At 38.2% G+C, this 21341-nt stretch overlaps 1 protein-coding gene across 2 annotated transcripts in view; it reads left to right on the forward strand.

The window, feature by feature from the left end:
- The first annotated feature begins 2008 nt into the window (after positions 1-2008).
- LOC126418780 (alanine--tRNA ligase, mitochondrial) overlaps positions 2009-21341 on the forward strand; it is an 85685-nt gene continuing 66352 nt past the window's right edge. The window contains exons 1-6 of one of the 2 annotated variants that reach the window (XM_050085712.1): positions 2009-2480; positions 7329-7502; positions 7587-7732; positions 13885-14079; positions 19888-20032; positions 20147-20283. In XM_050085712.1, coding sequence (XP_049941669.1) covers positions 2313-2480; positions 7329-7502; positions 7587-7732; positions 13885-14079; positions 19888-20032; positions 20147-20283 — 965 coding nt within the window. In that variant the 5' untranslated portion in view covers positions 2009-2312. The remainder of the gene's footprint in view (positions 2481-7328; positions 7503-7586; positions 7733-13884; positions 14080-19887; positions 20033-20146; positions 20284-21341) is intronic. The other variant, XM_050085711.1, reaches the window with a different exon arrangement.

Here is a 21341-nt window from a genome sequence, read left to right on the forward strand (position 1 = left end):
AAGGAAAAATTCTTACCTCAATGAAGTCACCGGATATATCTGCTCTTACAATAAATTTTTCCGGCACAGCTCTGTGCAATGCCGGCCGACCTATCTGTCATTTATGAAAGGAAGCAACCGATTTTTCTATTGCAATAATCGGGATGTTCATGGATGGGAGAAATTAGTAAATTCTTTATATTGAAATGAATGGTTGTTAAAAGTTACTTTTTATGAGGAAGATTATAATTACGAGAGTTTTAACACATTTACATGCGACTTGAGATAACATTACTACATATGCGTGAGGCTGCTTTTTACCTTATACAATAATACTCAGACTCCGACGTCGCTGCACCGCGAACGGGCCAGCCAGCACGATACACCATACCAGACCAGAGCAGACTCCAGACTAGCAACAACTTACTGCTACAGCTACACAGTTCCTACTGCAGTCAACACTGCTCTCTGGTCAGAGACCTTGCATATCACAGGCAGCGCATGAGCAATACATCGAAATTACATCTGCTCGGACCTCTTACAACTGCATTGCAATTGCTGTATGCCATTACCTGTGGCGATACTTGTGTTGCACGTGTGAACCTGTCGTTAAGCCAAGTTCACACAGGGATCTAATGTGGTGCTACAGCTTGTGGCTTGCTATAGTGGCATCGTGGCTACCGTTCAGGCAGGACCCCATAAATTCTATGTAGTTGCACAGCTTTCAATATGGTGTCAATTGAAATCAAATGGGCTGTTATAAATGTTATAGTGCAAGTTATGACCCTAGAGCTGTGACAAGAGTTAAATACGAGGCAGACGAGACCCAAGTTCTGCATCCTGCAATAGACTTCGCACATGGATAAATCAGGGGAAACAAACACATTTATAAAAGAAATAACACTCAGAGACGAAAATGCTGTCAGCAGTGGAAAATCAACGAACAACTGGCATATAATGGAATGTAAATATCATCGACAGAAACGTCATTCTTCCAAGATTTTAGAATCTCATTATATTCGTTGAAACAGGCGTTTCGAATACTTATTTTTAATATAACAGCTGCCACATCATAATCTTTAACTATTTCCTGCGTTTAACCCACAATTTATATAATGCTTGGTCTCAAAAATTACGAAGGATATACGACTCGCTTTTTTAGCTAAATATATTACGTTTCTTTATTTATTCAATAATCTTTTAAGGTTGTAGGATACATCACACACACACACACACACACACACACACACACACGCACACACAGTGCTGCATAAATGAAACATACGTTGCTAGCCTTGTAGTTCTAGTAGATGCGAAAGTGCACCTGCCCAACCTTCTTTTCACTCATTTCAGAAATGAAATAAAAAGAGCTCTGAAATCGAATGTTATTCGGCAGCAATTACACCATCATAGCTGCAACAGAATGATCGTGTTTCGAAATACTGCCACCAGGGAGCAGTGGTTGTAGGAAAGTGGCGCAACGAAGTACAACCAAGCTGAACTTCTTGTGGTGTGACAAAAGTTGCGTCACTAAAAACTGGACGTTCGCACTTGCAACTGCAGTATGCCACTAGCTGTGGCGACACTTTTGTTGCGTGTGTGGACCTGCCTTTAGTCTTTCATGTGATATTACAGCCTCTTTTATGACTGTATCTTACTTCTTAATCAAAGCAGTAACGAGTGACAGAAGATTCAAATACGTTTCTTCATTTATCCTTAGATAATCAACCCAGTCACGAGGTTACACCTCATTTAGTATGGCAAATACTATTTTCGTTTTTTTAACCACTCTTTACTCCACGTATCATGTTTCCTCTTCTGCTTTCCATAAAATAGAGGCAAAAGGCTGCCAGTCACCACGTCGTCGCCTGAGTTCGACATCCTGTGGTATAAAGAAACTGATGCTTGGAGAAGCATGCATGAGCTTGTGGATGCGCGAGGAATGTTTCTGTACGTGTGACAACAGTTTGTGGATGCAGTAACTTGTTTTGTCTCTTTTCCCGCTGTTGGCGTTGCTCAATGATCGCTGGTTTTGTTGGTAGTTAAGTACTTTGGTGTATTATTGTTTGTTTCTTGTTGGTGTTTTTAAAGTTGTTCGTAGGGATCTAGAGAAGTAGAAAGGAACGTAGGCGCCAGATGTAGTTTTGTAATGGATTTGCAGAAGAAATGATCTTAGATGTTAACAGTAGTAAACTATTGCACAGAGAATGCTGATGCCTCACATTCAAGATGAGGGATTCCGGATAATATCACTAAAGACGCAAAGTGTTCGAAATAATTTTGATAGTCTATCTCGCGAGTCTACTTGAAAGTTTTCCCAGACATTTCGTGCAATGATTTCACACAGTCGCTGTTACAGCAGCTTGCCCAGCTGCAAGACTGCGAGAGAAATGTTTATAAACTACTTTGTCAGGGGTCATGATCATAAGCACATAAGGTCTAGTCCTGTTGTACCTTTTTGTGATCCAACTGTTCCATTTGTGAACGCAGGCATGAATCAGGTAGCGTAGTTTACTCTGCTCTTCCTATAATTGCTCTTTTTGTTGCCCTTGTCATGAATTTAGCATCCTTATCCTACGACTGAATACAATTAAATGCACTATTTCTGTGACCTTATTGAACAGCTTCTTTTCTTGCAACTGGAACACTTTGCATGTCAAGAAAATGAAATAATCATTTTGGTATTTTCTTGTACTATACCTGGACGATGTGGTAATTGTAAAATTATATATATTTTTTAATTTAACTTGTATTTTGAATAAATTATTTTTTTCAGAGTAAGTTGTACTTGCAGATTATTTTGCACTGAAGTTTATCATTCATTGTTTTAAAACAGTAGAAGACCATACTTGAAGATGTGTAATACACAGTCGTGGTGTTGTCAGGTGCTTCGTCAGTATAGCTGCTAGCTGAGCTTCAGTTGAAATATGCTGAATGTCTAATTTTTTCCTCGGATAAAAAAAAGGGAAAAAAAACGAAAATACACATTATGTTTTGTGCGCTGTTGGAATTCAGGATTCTGTGTAAGTCTCACTATTGCTGTATTATCAACCTTGAGGACTGGAATTTGTCAGATTTCTCATTCATCTAGACAGTCTAGGTAGATAAATTATTTTGTTAGGAGCTTCAGTTGCAGTTACAAACTCATCAGTTGAAGATATGGCATCATTAACTGCTTTTGGGTGAGCCAGAATATAGCTTCACCTTCATGTATAGATGTTGAGCGACCAGTTTTGTTGCACATCCTCCAAAGTTCACATAAATGTAGCTATCTAGTATACTACAACCCAGATCTGGATGACAGATTATATCCAGCTCACATATAACAGCGACATGGGAGAATATTCGTTGTAGTCTTGCTACATTTTCCATTCATATTAAGTCAAGTGCTAGAGATGGGAAACACACTGGGAGTGAAATTGGTTCTCGTTCCAATCATCAGGCACATTGATCTCCAACTACTGTTCCATAGGGAAAGTTATTATTTTGTTTTTTTCTGGTTTCAATAGGTGTTGAAACAGATTCGTGAGAATTCAAACTCTCTAGAACATTGCTTGCATAAGCTTGTGGATTTATCTTGACTGCTCAAGCATCAAAGTGTTTAGTCTCAAATCCGAGGAAATACGACACAGGATACATGATGATCTTGAATTCTGTTTTCAGCTCTTCATTGAACTCTCAGCCATCTCGGTGATCACTTACCATAACCAATGTACTATCTGCATAAAAAATGATCAATGGTGCTGTGTCGCTTTCTTCCTTAAAATGTAGGTATGGATCCGTATCATTTGCCCTGAAACCTGTTGGTGATAGAGATGTTCCAAAACGTGTATTCCACCATCTTGGTGCTTCCCTATGTCCATACAAATTCACCTAATTTGCAAATTCTCCAGGTGGCATCATCTTAACCTCCTGGTTGTTGTATATAGATTACTTTATACTTTCCACACAAGAAATCATCAGACACATCAGTTTATATCAGATGCATCTTCTCAGTTGCAGAAACACTTAATATTGAACACATTGTGCTCATCTTAACTACTGGACTGAAAGAGTATACACCACAGTGTTGATTAAACCCCTTAATGAAAAGTCTTCTTTCAGCATTCCCATCAGGATTAATCCTTACACAAAATACTTACTGGGATGGTATGTCTCTTACTCATTTTGGTAGCAAATTAATTTCCATGTCTTATATTATTGTAGTGACTTCATTTCATTTGCCATAGCTTGCTTCCAATAAATACTTCATGTATTATGGACAGCTTTTTTCATATAACTCAAGATTTCATTTTGTTCTGTTACCCATTACATTACCAGTGCCATTCGGTTAACTATTACAAAACTGAGCGAGGTGGCGTAGTGGTTAGACACTGGACTCGCTTTCGGGAGGATGATGGTTCAGTCCCACATCCGGCCATCCTGATTTAGGTTTTCTGTGATTTCCCTAAATCGTTCCAGGCAAATGCTGGGATAGTTCCTTTCAAAGGGCACGGCCGACTTTCTTCCCCGTCCTTCCCTAATCTGATGAGATCGATGACCTCGCTGTCTGGTCTCCTTCCCCCAAACAACCCAACACAACTATTATAAAGTAATGAAGACTTCATTAATGTGGAAAGATTTCACAGTTGTTAGGGTGAATAAACAGTTGCTCTTTTGTGTTACCAGCACTGTCGTCTTCAGTCTCAGATTTATCGAACTTTTCTTTGCCTGAGTTCATCTCATCTCTAACTTCTTGAGATGCTTACTTTCCGTGGTTATTTTACTTAACATCTCACAATGGTAATTTGACTTGTTCTTGACACAGCTTCCTGGCCTTTCGCAAAAGATTATATCTCTGGTCAAAATAACTTTGTTTTCTTCTATTGTGATTCTGTAACTCTCATCATCATCATATCCCACAAGATATAACTTTATAGCTTTCTTATCCATTTTCTGTGTTCTTTGAACTGGGATGCGGGTATTGCATATGGATCCCATTCTCAAAAATGTTTTGTTCTTACTCAACCACAACTCAAAATGATTACTTCCGTCCACAGATATTTTTTCAGTTGGATTTAGGATATACAATGACACCCCAAACGATTCTGCCCCCATAGTCACAACAACATAAGCTTTTTTATTTGAGAACTTGCAAGTTATTGCCATTTCCACTATAGTTCACATCTCACTAACATTTTCACCATTCTGTTTTGGTTGGTTGGTTGATTTGGGGGAAGGGACCAGTGAGGGCGTCGATCTCATGGGATTAGGAAAGGACGGGGAAGGAAGTTGGCCGTGCCCTTTCAAAGGAACCATCCTGGCATGTGCCTCGAGTGATTTTGGGAAAATCACAGAAAACTTAAGTCAAGATGGCCGGAGCGGGTTTAAACCATTGTCGTCCCGAATGCGAGTCCAATGTGCTAACCACTGCACCAACTCGCTCAGTCTGTTTTCCTCTGTAGGTTGCTATTAGCCTCTGAGTAACAACTGTTACATACAGTGTATCCTAAATTTCCTGCTACAGAATTCTCCACAATTGTCATTTCGATGGTTCAGTGTCTCTGTAAGTTAAAGAACATGTTTTAGAACGTCTTTTATTTCGGATTTTTGTCTTACGAAATAGCAATACTGAAATTTCAAGTAGTTATCCTTGAAATTAGTCACATATTTCTTCTATTGAAAAAGTCGTTAAGAGCCCACAGACTTCTGCTGACATCAGTTCACCTGACTTGGTTATCTTTTTGAAACATCTAGATTAGTGAAAAACAAAAAGCAAAAATTGAAACACCATTCGTTATAAGAGTCAAACTACACAAAAAATGAATACAACCAAACAAAATAGCTATCCCTCCTACTGTCTCCAAAACATCTGCTCCTAGATATAAACCATAACAAACAGAAAAATGTTTAAGAATGTAATACTTCTTACCCTCTCTCTCCCAATCAGTCACTAACAGAACAGTCACTGACACCCGTTTCCGGGGCACTAATCAACACAGGTGAGCGATAACAAAAATAAGAGATGAAATGAATTATATCAGAAATCGCCTGCTGAGATTTATTGGACCAGATTCCCTGTCGAATCAGTTGTCATAACCTGTCATCTCTACAGAATTTGATGAAATTATCACTGCTGTGCTGCAGCCATTTTCATAGGGCTTTCCACTTTCTTCAGTTTTAGCACATTCCACCAACACATACTTCTGAAGAAAAGTTGTTATGCTCAGAATGCCATGCATCTCCTTCATCAGTGGTGACTGTAAAAACTTCACTATTGGATCCGTTGCACAACCAATACATGCAGTGACCTTTTATAAATAACAGACTCTTCTGTTATCGATATTCACCACAACAGGGTGGATCTCAAGCAACATGCTTACTCCAAAATCCTCAAAGTAGTACACCAAAACTCAAATACACTGTCCATATATGGTGTCACGTTCCATGAAATCTTTTCATCATGAGTCTAAGCTGATGACCAGTAGCACACACTTCATTAATGCAGTTAAACATAAATAGTCTTAGATATGTTAATTCCAACAAACTGTAGCCGGCCATTGTGGGCGTGCGGTTCTAGGCGCTTCAGTTTGGAACCGCGTGACCGCAACGGTCGCAGGTTCGAATCCTGCGTCCGGCATGGATGTGTGTGATGTCCTTAGGTTAGTTAGGTTTAAGTAGTTCTAAGTCCTAGGGGACTGATGACCAAAGAAGTTAAGTCCCATAGTGCTCAGAGCCATTTGAACCAGCAAACTGTACTGTAACAACCTGATCTCATTCTGGGTCTGAATACATCCCATTTCTGTCAAACCTCATTGTGGAAAATTCTTAAGATAAATGTGTACCGTATACCAACTCTGGTCACTATTTTAGACGACAGTCATAGTGCAGGAAAATAGCATTGCAAACCCACAATGATACTGTATTTAAAAACAAAATGTTAATAATCGTGTGTGGCTGGTCTCTTCAATTTCATCCTTTTAAATGGTTCGTGTAACTCCTTTCACTACAGTAAGAAACCATGATTGAATTTCAACAGTGCATATTTCCACACTTCACCACATTGTCATAATTTAAGTGATACATTATTCATTGTATGAGTCTAAAAATTTTGTTCTCTCTCTCGGACTTACTTTGGACAAATATGAATGTATGTGGGAGCAATTCATTTACCTACTGTAGCAGCGAGCTTAAATTATTCATAAACATCTAAATCTACTGTTGAAGTGTAAGATATGGTTCATTGTCCAACTAAACAGAACATTCCTTGAGCTCCCAAACCTAATTGCATTTACTAGTAACACTTTTTTCTACCCCATTCACCAAATGAACACCACAATGCAATATTCATGTTCCTCTTTCCTTTATAGTTCAAAGGAATATTCTTGGGCCAGATTGCACCTCCTTGCTTAAGGGCAGCTAATAGTCAAAAGTGTATACGTGTTGGTGGAAAACACAATGATTTGCATGCAGTTGGTGCTGATGGACATCATCATACTTTTTTTGAAATGCTTGGAAACTGGTCATTTGGTGATTATTTCAAGGTACCTCTTACATGTAAAATATTGTAATTATAACATTATTTGTATGCTGCAGTTTAATTAATTGTAACTCCTTCTGTATCCCAGGAAACAGCATGCGAACTAGCGTGGAAGCTTCTGACTGGCCCTTATGGCATAAGTCGTGACCAGTTGTATGTTACTTACTTCGGTGGAAGTGAGGAATTGGGGCTGAGTGCTGATACAGAAAGTTATGAAATATGGAGGAAATTGGGGTATGGCTCAATATGTAGAATACATAGTTTTTAAGTTAGCTGTGTGTAATATATCTGGGCAAACATTTTTTGGACCATGTTTGCTTCTGAGCAACAAAACAACCTAGCTGCTTAAGGCGGATTTTCTTTTCTAAAAATTTCATCTTATATTCATGAAAATAAGCCTAGTATTAAATGTTTTGCGAACGACTGTACTCAGTACGATTTTGTACACAGGTCCAAACATCTAGCACATTACGTAAAGTTAAACTTTTGATTCATCCTGATGTTCATAGGAGTGTATACTTTCAGATAATCTGCAATACCGGTATACTACAAAAAATCAGCATTCCAATGGACTGGATCCATTGATGATATAGATAAGTTGTGGACAATGTGCAATTCAATAAGAGCAGCACTCTTCGTGCTTAGAACAATCACAGAAGGAACCACACGAAACATGTTATGCCTTTTTAAGTCATATGTGCAATAGTATTCAGCCATAGAGCACTTACTAGTCCCAGAGTTTTAATTGCATCGTCACCTTGTAACATGTCACCGGCAGTGTGGTGTGAGGTATATGGAAGCGGGTGTTGTCATCAGTGGAAAAAAAAGAAAAGAAAAAAAAACTGATAATAATAGTGCAGAAGGTTGAGGAACTCAATGTCGTACCTTTCGAGCCATTGAAGAATTATTTTGTGCCTGCCTGTCCTGATTTTTGCCCACACCTTCTGTCCACCACTGTAATATAATATTTCATGCACAAATATGGAGTTAACTACATCTCTCCATATGCCAATTTTTCAATTGTTGGAAGTGACTCTAAATCTCAACTTGTTGGAGTACAAACACTATTTCATTAGGAATACCTGCAGTGTTGTTCTATCTTTTATACTTGGGGCCTAATGTATTGTTAATGGGGCACACTTGTGTGACTGTGGGTGTGGTGACTATGATTGCAGATACTGTGAGTTGATATCCTAATCCAGACCCCCTTAGCAGTCCTTGCTGAAACAGAGTTGTATACCATGTGTTATAACAGTTTGCTATAAGTAAAAAATAAATTTGGTTGTTTTGCAGCTATCTTACTCAGATCATCTCTGAGTACTCTTCACTTGGGAATGAATCCACATTATTTATTTATTTGTGTTCCATTGATCTAGTATTAGAGAGAATTGCAGGAGTATGGAAAGAGTCATAATTACACAAGAGGACAGTACTTCAAGATGCTAATGGATACAAATTGTAATATGTGTATAGGTACAAAATATGCTAATAATTATGAGCTTAGCCATTTCCTACAGTGAAAAGAGGTGTAAAACAATTAAACTACAATTCCACATCACAAGATATAAATTTGCTTGAGTTGAAGTACAACTTTAGCCTGAACAAAAGTTTCCATGCTGACAGGTTGTTGTATTCTGTGACAAAGTCGTAGTAGCAAATATTACAAGTACAATGTTCATATCTAAGTTACAGTGTAGAAATGTTTACATTAAAGAATTCATCAACAGAATAAAAAGAGTTTTGCAGAAGATAATCCTCGAGTTTATTCTGAAATTACGGCATTACATTGGTAAGATTTCTTAAATCCAATGGCAGTGCATTAAACACCTTTGTGCTCGAGTAGTGTACCCCATTTTGTACTAGACTAAAATTGGCACGTCATTATTAAAAACATGATACAAAATTTACTTTGATTCTGTTGTACTTACACACTACTTGGAGTAGTATAAGTTAACTACTTGCTGGAGTTTATTTATTTACTTATTCATTCATTGGCAGCTGTAAACATTTTTTCATGAAGGCACTGACCATCTTATTTCATAGTGGAATAAATGTATTAACAGCTATGGCAATTGCTTTTGAAATACTAAACAGCTTACTTACTAATATCAGGAAAAGGATAGATTGCTACTCACTGTAAAGGTGATATGTTGAGTTGCAGACGGGCACAACAAAAAGACTGTTACACATTTGGCTTTTTATGCTATTTCTTTCAAAATATGAAATGAATGGAATGTGTATTATTTTTTTGAAAACTTTTTTGGAGGTTTGGAGTAGGCTAACTGGTCTGTAGTTGGCAGAGCACATTGGATCTCCAGTTTTTGTACACATGTAAAACTCTTGGCTATGTTTGTGCTACCTAGAAAACTACCTTCTGTCAGACATGAAGTAACTAAATGGCAGAGTGATTTGGCCATTTCATTTGTTGTTAACTTTAAAATTTTATTTGAACACCCATTTATGCCAGTGGAGTTTTTATTATTATATTTCTTTTATTACTTTTACTGTCTCTTGTGTTGTAGGCTACAAATAACACAAGTTAATGGTGGAGTCTTGCTTACTTTTAAGCAGCTGCTGAGCTTGCAGAAGGTCACGTTATTTCGTGTAAACCTCTGGCATACGCCAGTCAAATATTTGTTGAAAGTAATGTTAACAGGACCTCATATTACTCTACTATTTACTTTAAACTTATTATTTGATGATTTTCCTGCTTCTTCATTTATTATCTTCTCCTGATTTCATTTGATAACTGAGCAATAATGTTTTCATGGGGGAGGGGGGGGGGGGGGGGGGGACCAATCTTACCGTAAGTCTTTTTGTATTCATCAAAATTGTCATGTCTGTGGGTCTTTGCTAATACTGCATAGATATTTCAACTTCTTACAAGTCAAGTCAACACAAGCAAAATATAAATTAGTCATTCAGTCAAGGGTCTTCAGTTGAAGATTTATGCGTACAGTGTTCACCAACAAAGACAAGGTGGAACTGTTATACATCTATGGAGAATATACGTTAGCAGAACAATAATTGCTCTAATGTTTTCTTATTTAGAATAAATACGTGTAGTACTGTACCATACGACTTTTAAAGAATGTATAATGATTTCTATCTTCTTCTTGTTGATGTACATTATTCTCACACAAACCATCAGCCGAAGACAGTTGGCTGAATGACCCATGTGCATTTTGCTTGCATTTTCATTTGTTTACTCGTTTACAACTCCAGCAAGTGGGCGAGTTAATTGCCAGGGCTACCAGTACTGTGTGCAAGTACAGGAGAGTCGAAGTTAGTTTTGTGTTACTTTTGTAATAGCGTCATGTTTACATTATTGAGCAGGTCTTGAGGAGAAGAGGAAGTAGATCACCAATTAAAAAATACAGGGTGCTACTTAAATGACATTTGCCTGATATGTTTTTTGCTTTGCTTCTGGATAAGTTTTGTGGTGGTCAAGATAAATGGGACACAGTGTATATAGTAGAGGAGAACAATTCTTTTGCTTCTTGTGGTAGTACTGCATATTGGTACTACAAGTTTTACCAACAATCCCTCTACAGTGCATATACTGATTGATGTACTAACTGATTCAGTTTATGTAATTATGAGAACATTGCAATACCTGGTGAAGTTATTGTCACACTTCCATGAATAGGGGAGTCCACTGGTTAACTTGAGATTTTTTTATTCTTATACTCCTAATTAAGGTAATGCTACTCTACATTCTTTTTGTATTGTTTTTAATAATTTCCCTCCCCTTTTTTGCAGTGTTTCAATGCACTGCAGTGTGGCCTCAGTTGCCTGAGACAGCAGTCGCGTGTGTGTGTGTGTGTGTGTGTGTGTGTGTGTGTGTGTGTCTAATTTTGACAAAGGCCCCACTGGGCTAAAGCTATATTTGTGACAGTCTTTTTGTTGTGCCTATCTGCAACTCAGCATTTTTGCTGTATGGGTAGTAGCAACTTTCCTTTTCACGATATTGGTACATTTCAGCCTGGATTTCCCATTGTTTAATTATTTCATTTATCTTTTCTTTGGTACAAGCATTAAATTGGGGCAGTTCTCCTGGATTTCCTTTGTAAAGGAAACTTTGAAAATGGAGTTAAGCCTTTCAAATTGAAATTTGTTACACTCATTTTCAGTTCCTGTCACACTCGCTAGGGGCTGGATCCTAACTTTGGTCCCACTAACAGCCTTTACATATGGTCAGAATTTCATTGACTTCTGTTCAAGATCGTTTGACAATATTCTACTGCAATGGTCATTGAAGGCATCGTCTATTGCTCTCTTGACATCCAAACACGTTTCACACAGCATCTTTCTATCTATGCCCTACGCTTTGTTTTACACCTATTACGCAGTAATTTCTGTTTCTTTAGAAGGTTCTTTACAATGCTGTATACCATGGAGGTTCCCTCCCATTATGGACCGTTCTACATGGTACATATCTAGCCAGTGCATGGTTAACTGTTCTTTTAAACTTGAGCCCAAGTTCCTCTACATGCTCCTGCCCTATGGTGAAAGTTTCAAGTTCCTCACTGAGATGACGCTACTCACTTTTTATCTAGTTTAATCAACATACATATCTTCTGCTTAGTTTAGTTGTCTTTTGTACTTTGGTAATCATTGTTGCCACAGCCACGTCATGGCCACAGATACCAATTTTGATGTGAACATCCTCAAATAGATAAGATCTGCATCTTGCCATTAGATCCAGTGTGTTTCCATCATGAGTGAAGTACCTAACCTTCTAGTCTAGGTAATTTTCAGAGAAGGCATTTACTGTTTCGAAGAATGTCTTATCACAGCCACCACTAACAAAATTGTAATTTTCCCAATTAATTGTTGGATTATTAAAAACTCCACCAGTGTTACATTATGATTGAGGAACTTACAAGTGAACTGAAGTTTTCTCTACAGTTTTTGGTTACATCAGGAGGCGAGTCTTGTGGGCGATAGAAGGATCCAATCATGGGTGGGGTTCTGAACTATCTGTTCTAGTAGTCTTCAGAGAAGGCGTTTAATCATGTTTCACAGGCCGTCTTATCATGCCTGTCAGAAACAGAACTATGATTATGCCAGTTGGTTGTTGGATGATTCAAGCGTCCTCCAATGTCAACGTATAATTAGGGAACTAACGTACAAGCAAACTACAGTTTTCTCTAAAGTTTTCAGTTACATCAGGAGGAAAATCTGGCGGTCAGTGAAAGAGCCCTATTATAATTTTTTGCTTGCCCTTGATACTGAGTCTTGCCCAGTCAGTCTCACATGCGGCATCAGTTTCTATATCTCGGTGGATTTGAGTTTTTTGTCTACTGCGACAAATCCACCACCTCCATTTCCCCTTTGCCTATCCCTTCTATACTTACTTAGATTTTCTCCGAAAATCTCACTGCTATCAATTTCAGATTTCAACCAGCTTTCTGTATCTAGTATTATGTGAACTTCACTGCTTTTCATGAGTACTTCAAACTCTGGCGCTTTGTTGCGAATGTGTCAGCAGTTGACCATTAGGATTTTAATGCTTTCACCTGTAGGAGGCATTCCTTTTGATCTTACACTGATACTTCTGGGTTTCCTACAGCTGTCATTACCTGGCTTGGATTGTGTGCAGTCCACACACACCCGTCTACCTGAGTAACAGCCTATTGAGCCTATGTGATCGTTCCATTTCATATCCATAAAAATTGTTTCATCCTTTGTATTTGTTTGAGTTGGTTGATTCCAATTTTGGCTCATTGATGTTTTGTCATAAGGTATTACTACCCTGTGGTTTGTGAGGTGCATAGTTTTGCATTCCACCAAATTGCCAATCTTTGTATGGCTTTGAAATTGTATCAAATTCTGATGGGATGTTTTGTAGCTTTTTTCAGGTAGTATCCCATCTGCAGAAAGTCTGAGATTACTGTTAAAGTTGTCTGCCATGTACAAGGGTGCCAACAAACTTCTTTCTAGGAGACGCCTGAAGCTATATGTACATCTATCAGTGACTCTCCGTCTGAAATAACATGCTACATCCTCTTTATGAAGAAATGCCCAGTTTAGTCATAAATTTACATTATACCATATGTAAGATCACTGTCATGATAATGTATTCATTAACATACCACACGAGCAAAAAGGGTTCCAACAAACTTCTCTGGATCACATGTGAAGTTACATCTAGTTTTATCAATGAATCTCCAACATTTTGCAGCCTGCTTTCAAGAAATTTAGTTTATTACAAGTTCATTTTAAACCCTACATAGCGTTACTGTTATAGTAATATGTAGATCAGATGGTAATAATTTTGAAACTTAATTGTCAGTTTTTTTTATGAGTGACATTTATGTTAAGGCCATATGCTCTTGATAGTATATGTTTATATGTAATGCAAATGTCCTTTATTGTTTCAGAATACCTGCAAATCGAATTTTACCATTTGGGACAACAGATAATTTTTGGGAGATGGGCTCAGTTGGACCATGTGGTCCATGCACTGAGATTCATATTGATCATGTAAATGGCAGAAAAGACGTGCAAAACCGTGTTAATAAAGGCTTTTCTGATGTGACAGAGTTATGGAATTTGGTGTTTATACAATACAATAGGTGAGACGAGCTTTATCACTGTCTTCTGCAAGGTAATTATAAGGAAACTCAGTTTTGTTCCTGACAGAATACAAAAGTGGCATTAAAAATTGATCCTAAGTAGACCTTTTTCCATTTATTTTGCTATGTTTAATGCAGATATTGAGATACTCTCATTTATGTGAAATGGGGTGTTTGGCTGTTTTCTGGAAATCTTCTTAAACCATTAATTATCTCATTTTATGCTCATAACGCACTTTTTTCCCCTCTTGAATTTCAATATTCTTTTATAAAAATGGAAGTTAAATTCAAATAATTTGAAAGCCCACTAAAACACTCCATACGAGTCTTGTGATGCCTGAGACGTCACTGGCAAGCTTGCTACTACTAGTATCATAAATCTAATGCACAGTGATGTCTTGTTTCGGAGTTTACATTTTGGAAAATGGATTGCAAATGATGTGTAGTACCACATTGTACAAATACACCCATAAAAACTATTAAAAATTGTTTTTGTATGTTTAAGAGAATGAGGAGGTGTGTAAGAATTGGTTGCACTGTGCCGGCAAATTGCCACCACTTTGATGCCAAAGTTCACTTACTCAATTAAAAATGTATTAAACTTTGGAATTAACATTAATTTACCCCCGAGATATGCTTTCCCACTGTTACAAAGAAGGATAGCGTTAGTCGACGAAATTAAACTCTGAGTAAAAATTATCATTATAGCTGCTTCCTTACACACCATTGGTAGCTCAGTTGGTAAAGTGGTGGATTGTTGAATCTAAAAAGATTATATCCATAGGTTGCTGGTTCAAATCTAGCCTACAACAGTATTCTCACTTATTTACAGAACAGATCAACAGGCCTTTCACACGAAAACCAAATCGCAGTTACAAAACTTCACCACACCGATTACAAACAGACTATTATTGTGTTTTTCTTGGTGTTTACATGTGCTTACATAGCTGTTCACACGTCACATTCAAAAAGATATTTTCTAGTTAATGTGACCACACACTTTTTACTTTATCAGAAACAATGCCTTTTTTTTTTTTTTTTTTTCCCTGCCCAGCTAAGATCCATCTTACATAAAATGAAGTTAAAGTCTGCTTCAGACATGATGTTAGTTTACACACACTAACAGCACAGTCCTCACATTTGTGTTGCCTGCATGTTGTACATGCTTTGTATCTGTCCTCATTGTTCTATACTTCATTGTACTGTGGGAATATGGTGATATCTTCACTATTGGCAGTGCTTTCCAGAAAAGGTAATTGTTTGTAAGCAGAGTAGATGCATTTATCCTCAGTTGTCCATTTCTCGACTAAGAATAATGTGAAGTTATGTCCATCGAAAGAACTGCTACAATGAGATTTCACTAATGCTATTTTCATATTTTGTGTAAAATTTACGATCCCTCCAAGATTCGTGTCTGTATTCTTCTCGTCCGTAGTCACGTATGCTATCCATTGCACCACCAGTTCTGGAAATCAGGGATTTTCAAAAGTGTCAGGGAAATCAGAGGGACAAAAAAAAAAGTATAATAGATGAAATGGTTTGTTACCGAGATGTCATGCATTGTCACTGGCTGGGCACAGCTGATTATGTGCACCACTTCCCTACTCCCTCATTCCTACTGCTTCTCCCCTTCCTACCACTCCCCTCAGCTTGTAGTCAGTGCTGTCACTGCTTGCCGCTAGCCTAGCAGCTGCTGACGAGAGGCAGGTAGGCGTGAGGAGTGATTTGGTTGGATCTGATTTTCAGAGGTTGAAGAAACAGGTATAGGGATGTGTATTCAAATACAGAGTTATGTAAACTGGCAGAATACAGTGCTGCAGTCAGCAATGCCTATGTAAGACAATAAATGTCTGGCACAGTTGTTAGATCGGTTACTGCTGCTACTGTGGCAGGTTATCAAGATGTAAGTGAATTTGAATGTGGTGTTATAGTCTGTGCATGAGCGATGGGACACAGCATTTCCGAGTTAGCGATGAAGTGGGGATTGTCCCGTACAAACATTTCATGAGTGTACCGTGAATATCAGGAATCTGGTAAAACATCAAATCCCTGACTTCACTGAGGATGGAAATAGATCCTGCAAGAATGGGACCAATGACGACTGAAGAGAATCGTTCAATGCGGCAGAAGTGCAAACCTTCTGCAGGTTGCTGCAGATTTCATTGCTGGGCCATCAACAAGTGTCGGCGTGTGAACAATTCAACAAACCGTCATCGGTATGGGCTTTCGGAACCGAAGGCCCACTCGTGTACAACACAAAGAAGCTTTACGCCTTGCCTAGGCCCGTCAACACCGACATTGGACTGTTGATGACTGGAAACTTGTTGCCTGGTCAGACAAGTCTCGTGTGAAATTATATCGAGCAGATGGACATGTACGGGTATGGAGACAACCTCATGAGTTCGTGGATCCTGCATGTATGCAGAACACTGTTCGAGCTGATGGAGGCTCTGCAATAGTGTGGGGAGTGTGCAGTTGGAGTGATATGGGATCCCTAATACGCCTAGATACGACTCTGACAATGACAATCTCATGAATCCATGGACTCTGCATGTCAGCAGGGGGACTGCTGTTCAAGATGGTGGAGGCTCTGTAATGGTGTGAGGTGTGTGCTGTTGGAGTGATATTGGACCCTCAAAGTCTAGATACGACTCTGATAGATGACATGTATGTAAGCATCCTGTCTGATCATCTGCATCCACTTGGGTCCATTGTGTGTTACAATGGACTTGGGCAATTCTAGCAGGACAATGCAATACCCCACACGTCCAGAATTGCTACAGAGTTGCTCCAGGAACACTCTTCTGAGTTTCAACACTTCCACTGGCCACCAAACTCCCGAGACATGAACAGTATTGAGCATATCTGGGATGCTTTGCAACTTGCTGGTCAGAAATCTCCAGCCCCTCATGCTCGTATGGATTTCTGGACAGCTCTGCAGGATTCATGGTGTCAGTTCCCTCCAGCACTATTTCAGACACTAGTTGAGTCGTGTTGCATTGTGACACTTCTGCGTGCTCGTGGTGGCCCTACATGATATTAGGCAGATGTACCAGTTTCTGTGCCTCTTCGTTATAGTTTATATGAGTTTTAGAAAGTATGGACGACAAGAAGAAGAAAATTTTGGCAGTTGCTGATAGTTTGTATGCTATGTACTCGTATACTTCTCGAAAGAAAAATCACACAATATCTGTAAATAAGAGACATAACACAGTGGGTAATAATGAACTTGGTAGAACCAATATTTTAATGGCATTCATCTGTGGTGTTGATTTCTGCACCTCTTCCCTGCCTTATACACTTCTTTCAAGAGACCTACTTTTTTCTGAGGTTATTTCTGAAAATGGTGAAGGTATTTTAAATCTGTATTGTGACTCCAGGGAAAGGTTTGTTTCTGTCACCAAATGTGTTTCATTTGATTGAAATAAAACAACAGTGGTCTTAATGAAACACATGTACCATTTGGCATGTTTTCTCCATCGAAAAAGAGTTCATTACGAAAGATGTTGATATTAGTACTTAAAATTCTTGCTCACATGGGGGAAAAAATACAGAAGACCTTGCATATTTTTTAGATCTCAGAATTTGTCAGGGAAAAATACTAAAACTTGTCTGGAAATCAGGGAAACTTGTGGCAACTTTGGCCACAGAGTGCTTGCTGCTTGGGGGTATCTCTGCTGTATACCTTGTATACTGGAGGTCAGCCCTAAGCTTTGCCACAAGAACAACTGTATTGTGCCTTGTGTCATATTTCATGACTGATAATTGACGATCTAGGTATAAGATACAGACCCACTTGCAAAAGTTCCACAATTCCTGGAAAACAATGTCTGTTGTTGCACATATTGCCACTCTAAATGAGTGGAGCATAAATGCATCAATTTTTGTAAGCTTTCCATTGTCAGCATTCACAAAATTCCTTTCTATTGTTACTTAAAAGTTGTAAATGTGTTTTCCATCACTAAATAGCTAAACTATTTGCAGAAAAAGTATGTAAAATCCTAGTAACTTTGGCTAACAGTCCTTAACACACGTACAGCCTAGTGTTACTCCTAATCTGTGACATCACCAAAGCTTCAGCCAATCACAGAGCATTTTTGATCATGTGACCGTATCTTGAAATTTAATGATTTTTAATCTGTAATTACATAAAAATAAGGTATATTTTATGAGAATATTGGCTATTAATGCGATTTGAATGTTATAAACACCCAGATAACAACAATATGAACCATATTTTTTTTAACAGAGGAAAATAGCCTATTAAGAGGTACTTCTGTCTGGTCCCTATCAATTAACAACTTTACTCTTTCTCATAAAAAATAGAGAATTTGTTTCTAGAAAATTTGGTACCATTACAGATTTTTTGCTCTCACAGTACTATATAATAATGGCCCTATATGACATGCTTTGAAAACTGAAGTTGCTGCAGTCAGTATTCTTTGAGATGATTATGATTTCTTTAATTTGCATGACACAAGGTGAGAGTTTTTGCACAGTATAACAAATGACAAAAGAAATATTTTTCCATTTAATATAATTACAGATTAACAATTTTTTGATTTTTCCCTCCACTTATACTGCGAAACCTTCTTGCCAGATTTCATGATTCTTACACCAATGGTAAGTATCCTTTAGGTTTTGATGAACGTATTTGAGAATATCGAAATGTGTGGAATAAATCGCCACATCTTTTGATTGCATTGACTAAGAAGCTTCAGTTTTTTTACATCGTCAGGGGATTGTAGATTTTAATATGTGACATACATTTGAATTTGATATGTCTCTCTGTTCCTGAGAAAGATGATTTTGAACAGTCGGACGGATAGACAAACAGATATGAACAGGCAATAAAGTGATCCTGTAAGGCAGGGCTTCCCAACTTTGTGGTCCACGGACCCCTTAGGGGTCCGCCGGCTCTTTCTAGGGGGTCCACGGCCACCTTTCAAAAATCGTGTAAAATAATGGTTAAACTTATTGAATAAAGATGTGAAAATCAAATTCATCACTTTTTTTTCGTGTGAAAAATGTGCACTTTTACTTCAGGTCGTATTCCCCAGCAGCCTTTGCGGTTCCTAAGTGAGAACGCTTACACAGTTTAGTGCCAGAGAATGCGGCTTCTCTGATAGACTGTTTCGCAGCAATATGGGGGTCGTTTGTGCCCCAGCTCACGACGCTAGATGCGCTGAAACCTTTTACGCATGCGCGGAGCGAGCTTTGTAGACCAATCATAGCGCTCGCTGGCACGTATGCAGCCCCAGGCATTGTTAAATGTTAAACTTGCTTTGCCAGTGCACTACCTATTTTATAAGTCGATTTTTGACCAGTTTATTACTTCTAACATGGATCCGTGGCTGAAGTCGGGATCATTGAAGAAGGGTGCGGTTTCTCCATCGTCTTCACAACAAGGGAAGTTTCCAGTTGAAATGAATGAGGAGGGAGGATGACCACAGGAAGAACAATCACAAGAAGTTCCAAAGACTATTGATACTTTGGGGGGGGGGGGGGGTCATTGGAAACGTGGCACTTGCATTAAGAAGCTTTCAGTTCAGTTCCCATGGGTTTCGCTCTGAAATTTAAAGTTACTATGCTCTTGACTGACTAGGGGTCTGCCATGTATTTTCGACTGTAGAAGGGGTCCGCCAGCTGAAAAGGTTGGGAAGCGCTGCTGTAAGGGTACCATTTTTACCTGTGTTGAGGTATGAAACCCTAAAAAAAATTGCACATTTACAACCTCAGATAATAATTTGATTATGATGTGACAGAAAATTTTACATTGAAATTATTTCAGTAACCTTTCTTCTGCAGGAAATCAGATGGTACGTTAGAAAAGTTACCTACACACCATGTGGACACTGGTATGGGTTTTGAACGGCTTGTTGCAGTACTTCAGAATAAAAGTTCAAACTATGATACTGATATATTTCTGCCTCTATTTTCTGCTATCCAGAAGGTAAAAAAAATCTGAAACCATAGTTTTATATAAATAAATTATATTTTCCTAGATACCAAATGACTGTAATCTGAGACAGACTCTATTGGTTTTCAAGATAGTGTGTCTTTGCAGATAACTGGAGCACCCGCATACCGTGGCTTGTTCGGTGTAGATGACATTTCTGGTATTGATACTGCATATCGTATCATCGCTGATCACTGTCGAATGGCGACAGTTGCCATTGCAGATGGTGTGTTTCCTCATCACAAGTAAGGCATAATGTAGATATTACTTGATTTGATGTATTCCACATTTATTATTGAATAACAAAAGTAAGGATTTTTCATGTTGTCATTCAGGTAAAGTAATTCTTTCTATAAATGTCATTGATGTTATTGTTGCTGCTGCTCCTGCTGCCGCTGTTTGTTTGTTGTTGTTGCTGTTGGTGGTGGTCAGTCCAGTGACTGGTTTGATGCATCTCTCCATGCTAGCCTGTCCTGAGTAAGCTTCTTCGTCTCAGAATATCTACTACAGCCTACATCAATTTGAACCTGTTTACAGTATTCATCTGTTGGTCCCTCTCTACAATTTTTATGCCTCACACTTCTATCTGTTTTATTGGCATGATGATTCCATGCTGTCTCAGTTTGTGCCCTATTAACCAATCATTTCTTTTAATCACATTGTGCCATAAATTTCTTTTTTCCCTAATTCAGTTCAGTACCTTTTTATTAATTACTTGATCTACTCATCAGGTCTTCAGCATTCTTGATGCATCTTCTGTAACACTACATTTCAAAAACTTCTACTTTATTCCTGTGTGAACTGCTGTATGACCACATTTCACTTCCATGCAGATGAATACTGTAAAATAAGACTTGTTAACAATTAAATATTAGATGTTAACAATTTTCTCTTTTTCAGTCGTGATTTTCTTGCCGTTTCCAGTCTGAATTTTATATACTTTTCTACTTTGACCATCGTAAGTTGTTGTACTGTTCAAATAGGAAAACTGACTTGCTACTGTTAGTGTCTGATTTACTAATTTAATTCCCTCAAAATTGTCTGATTTAATTCAGCTTCATTCTGCCACCATAGTTTTACTTTTGTTGATGTTCATCTCATGAGTTCTTTTCAAGATACTAAACATTCATTTTAACTGCTCTTCCTAGTATTTTGCTATCTCCGACAGAATTACAGTTATTGGTAAACATGAAAGTTTTTACTTATTGTCCCTGAACTTCTATTCTCTTCTCATATATTTCTCTGACTTCTTTTGATGCTTGCTCAGTGGAGAGACTGAATTACATCAGGGACAGATTACAAT

Source organism: Schistocerca serialis, chromosome 9 (genome assembly GCF_023864345.2).
Source record: "Schistocerca serialis cubense isolate TAMUIC-IGC-003099 chromosome 9, iqSchSeri2.2, whole genome shotgun sequence".
Taxonomy (NCBI): Eukaryota; Metazoa; Arthropoda; class Insecta; order Orthoptera; family Acrididae; genus Schistocerca; species Schistocerca serialis.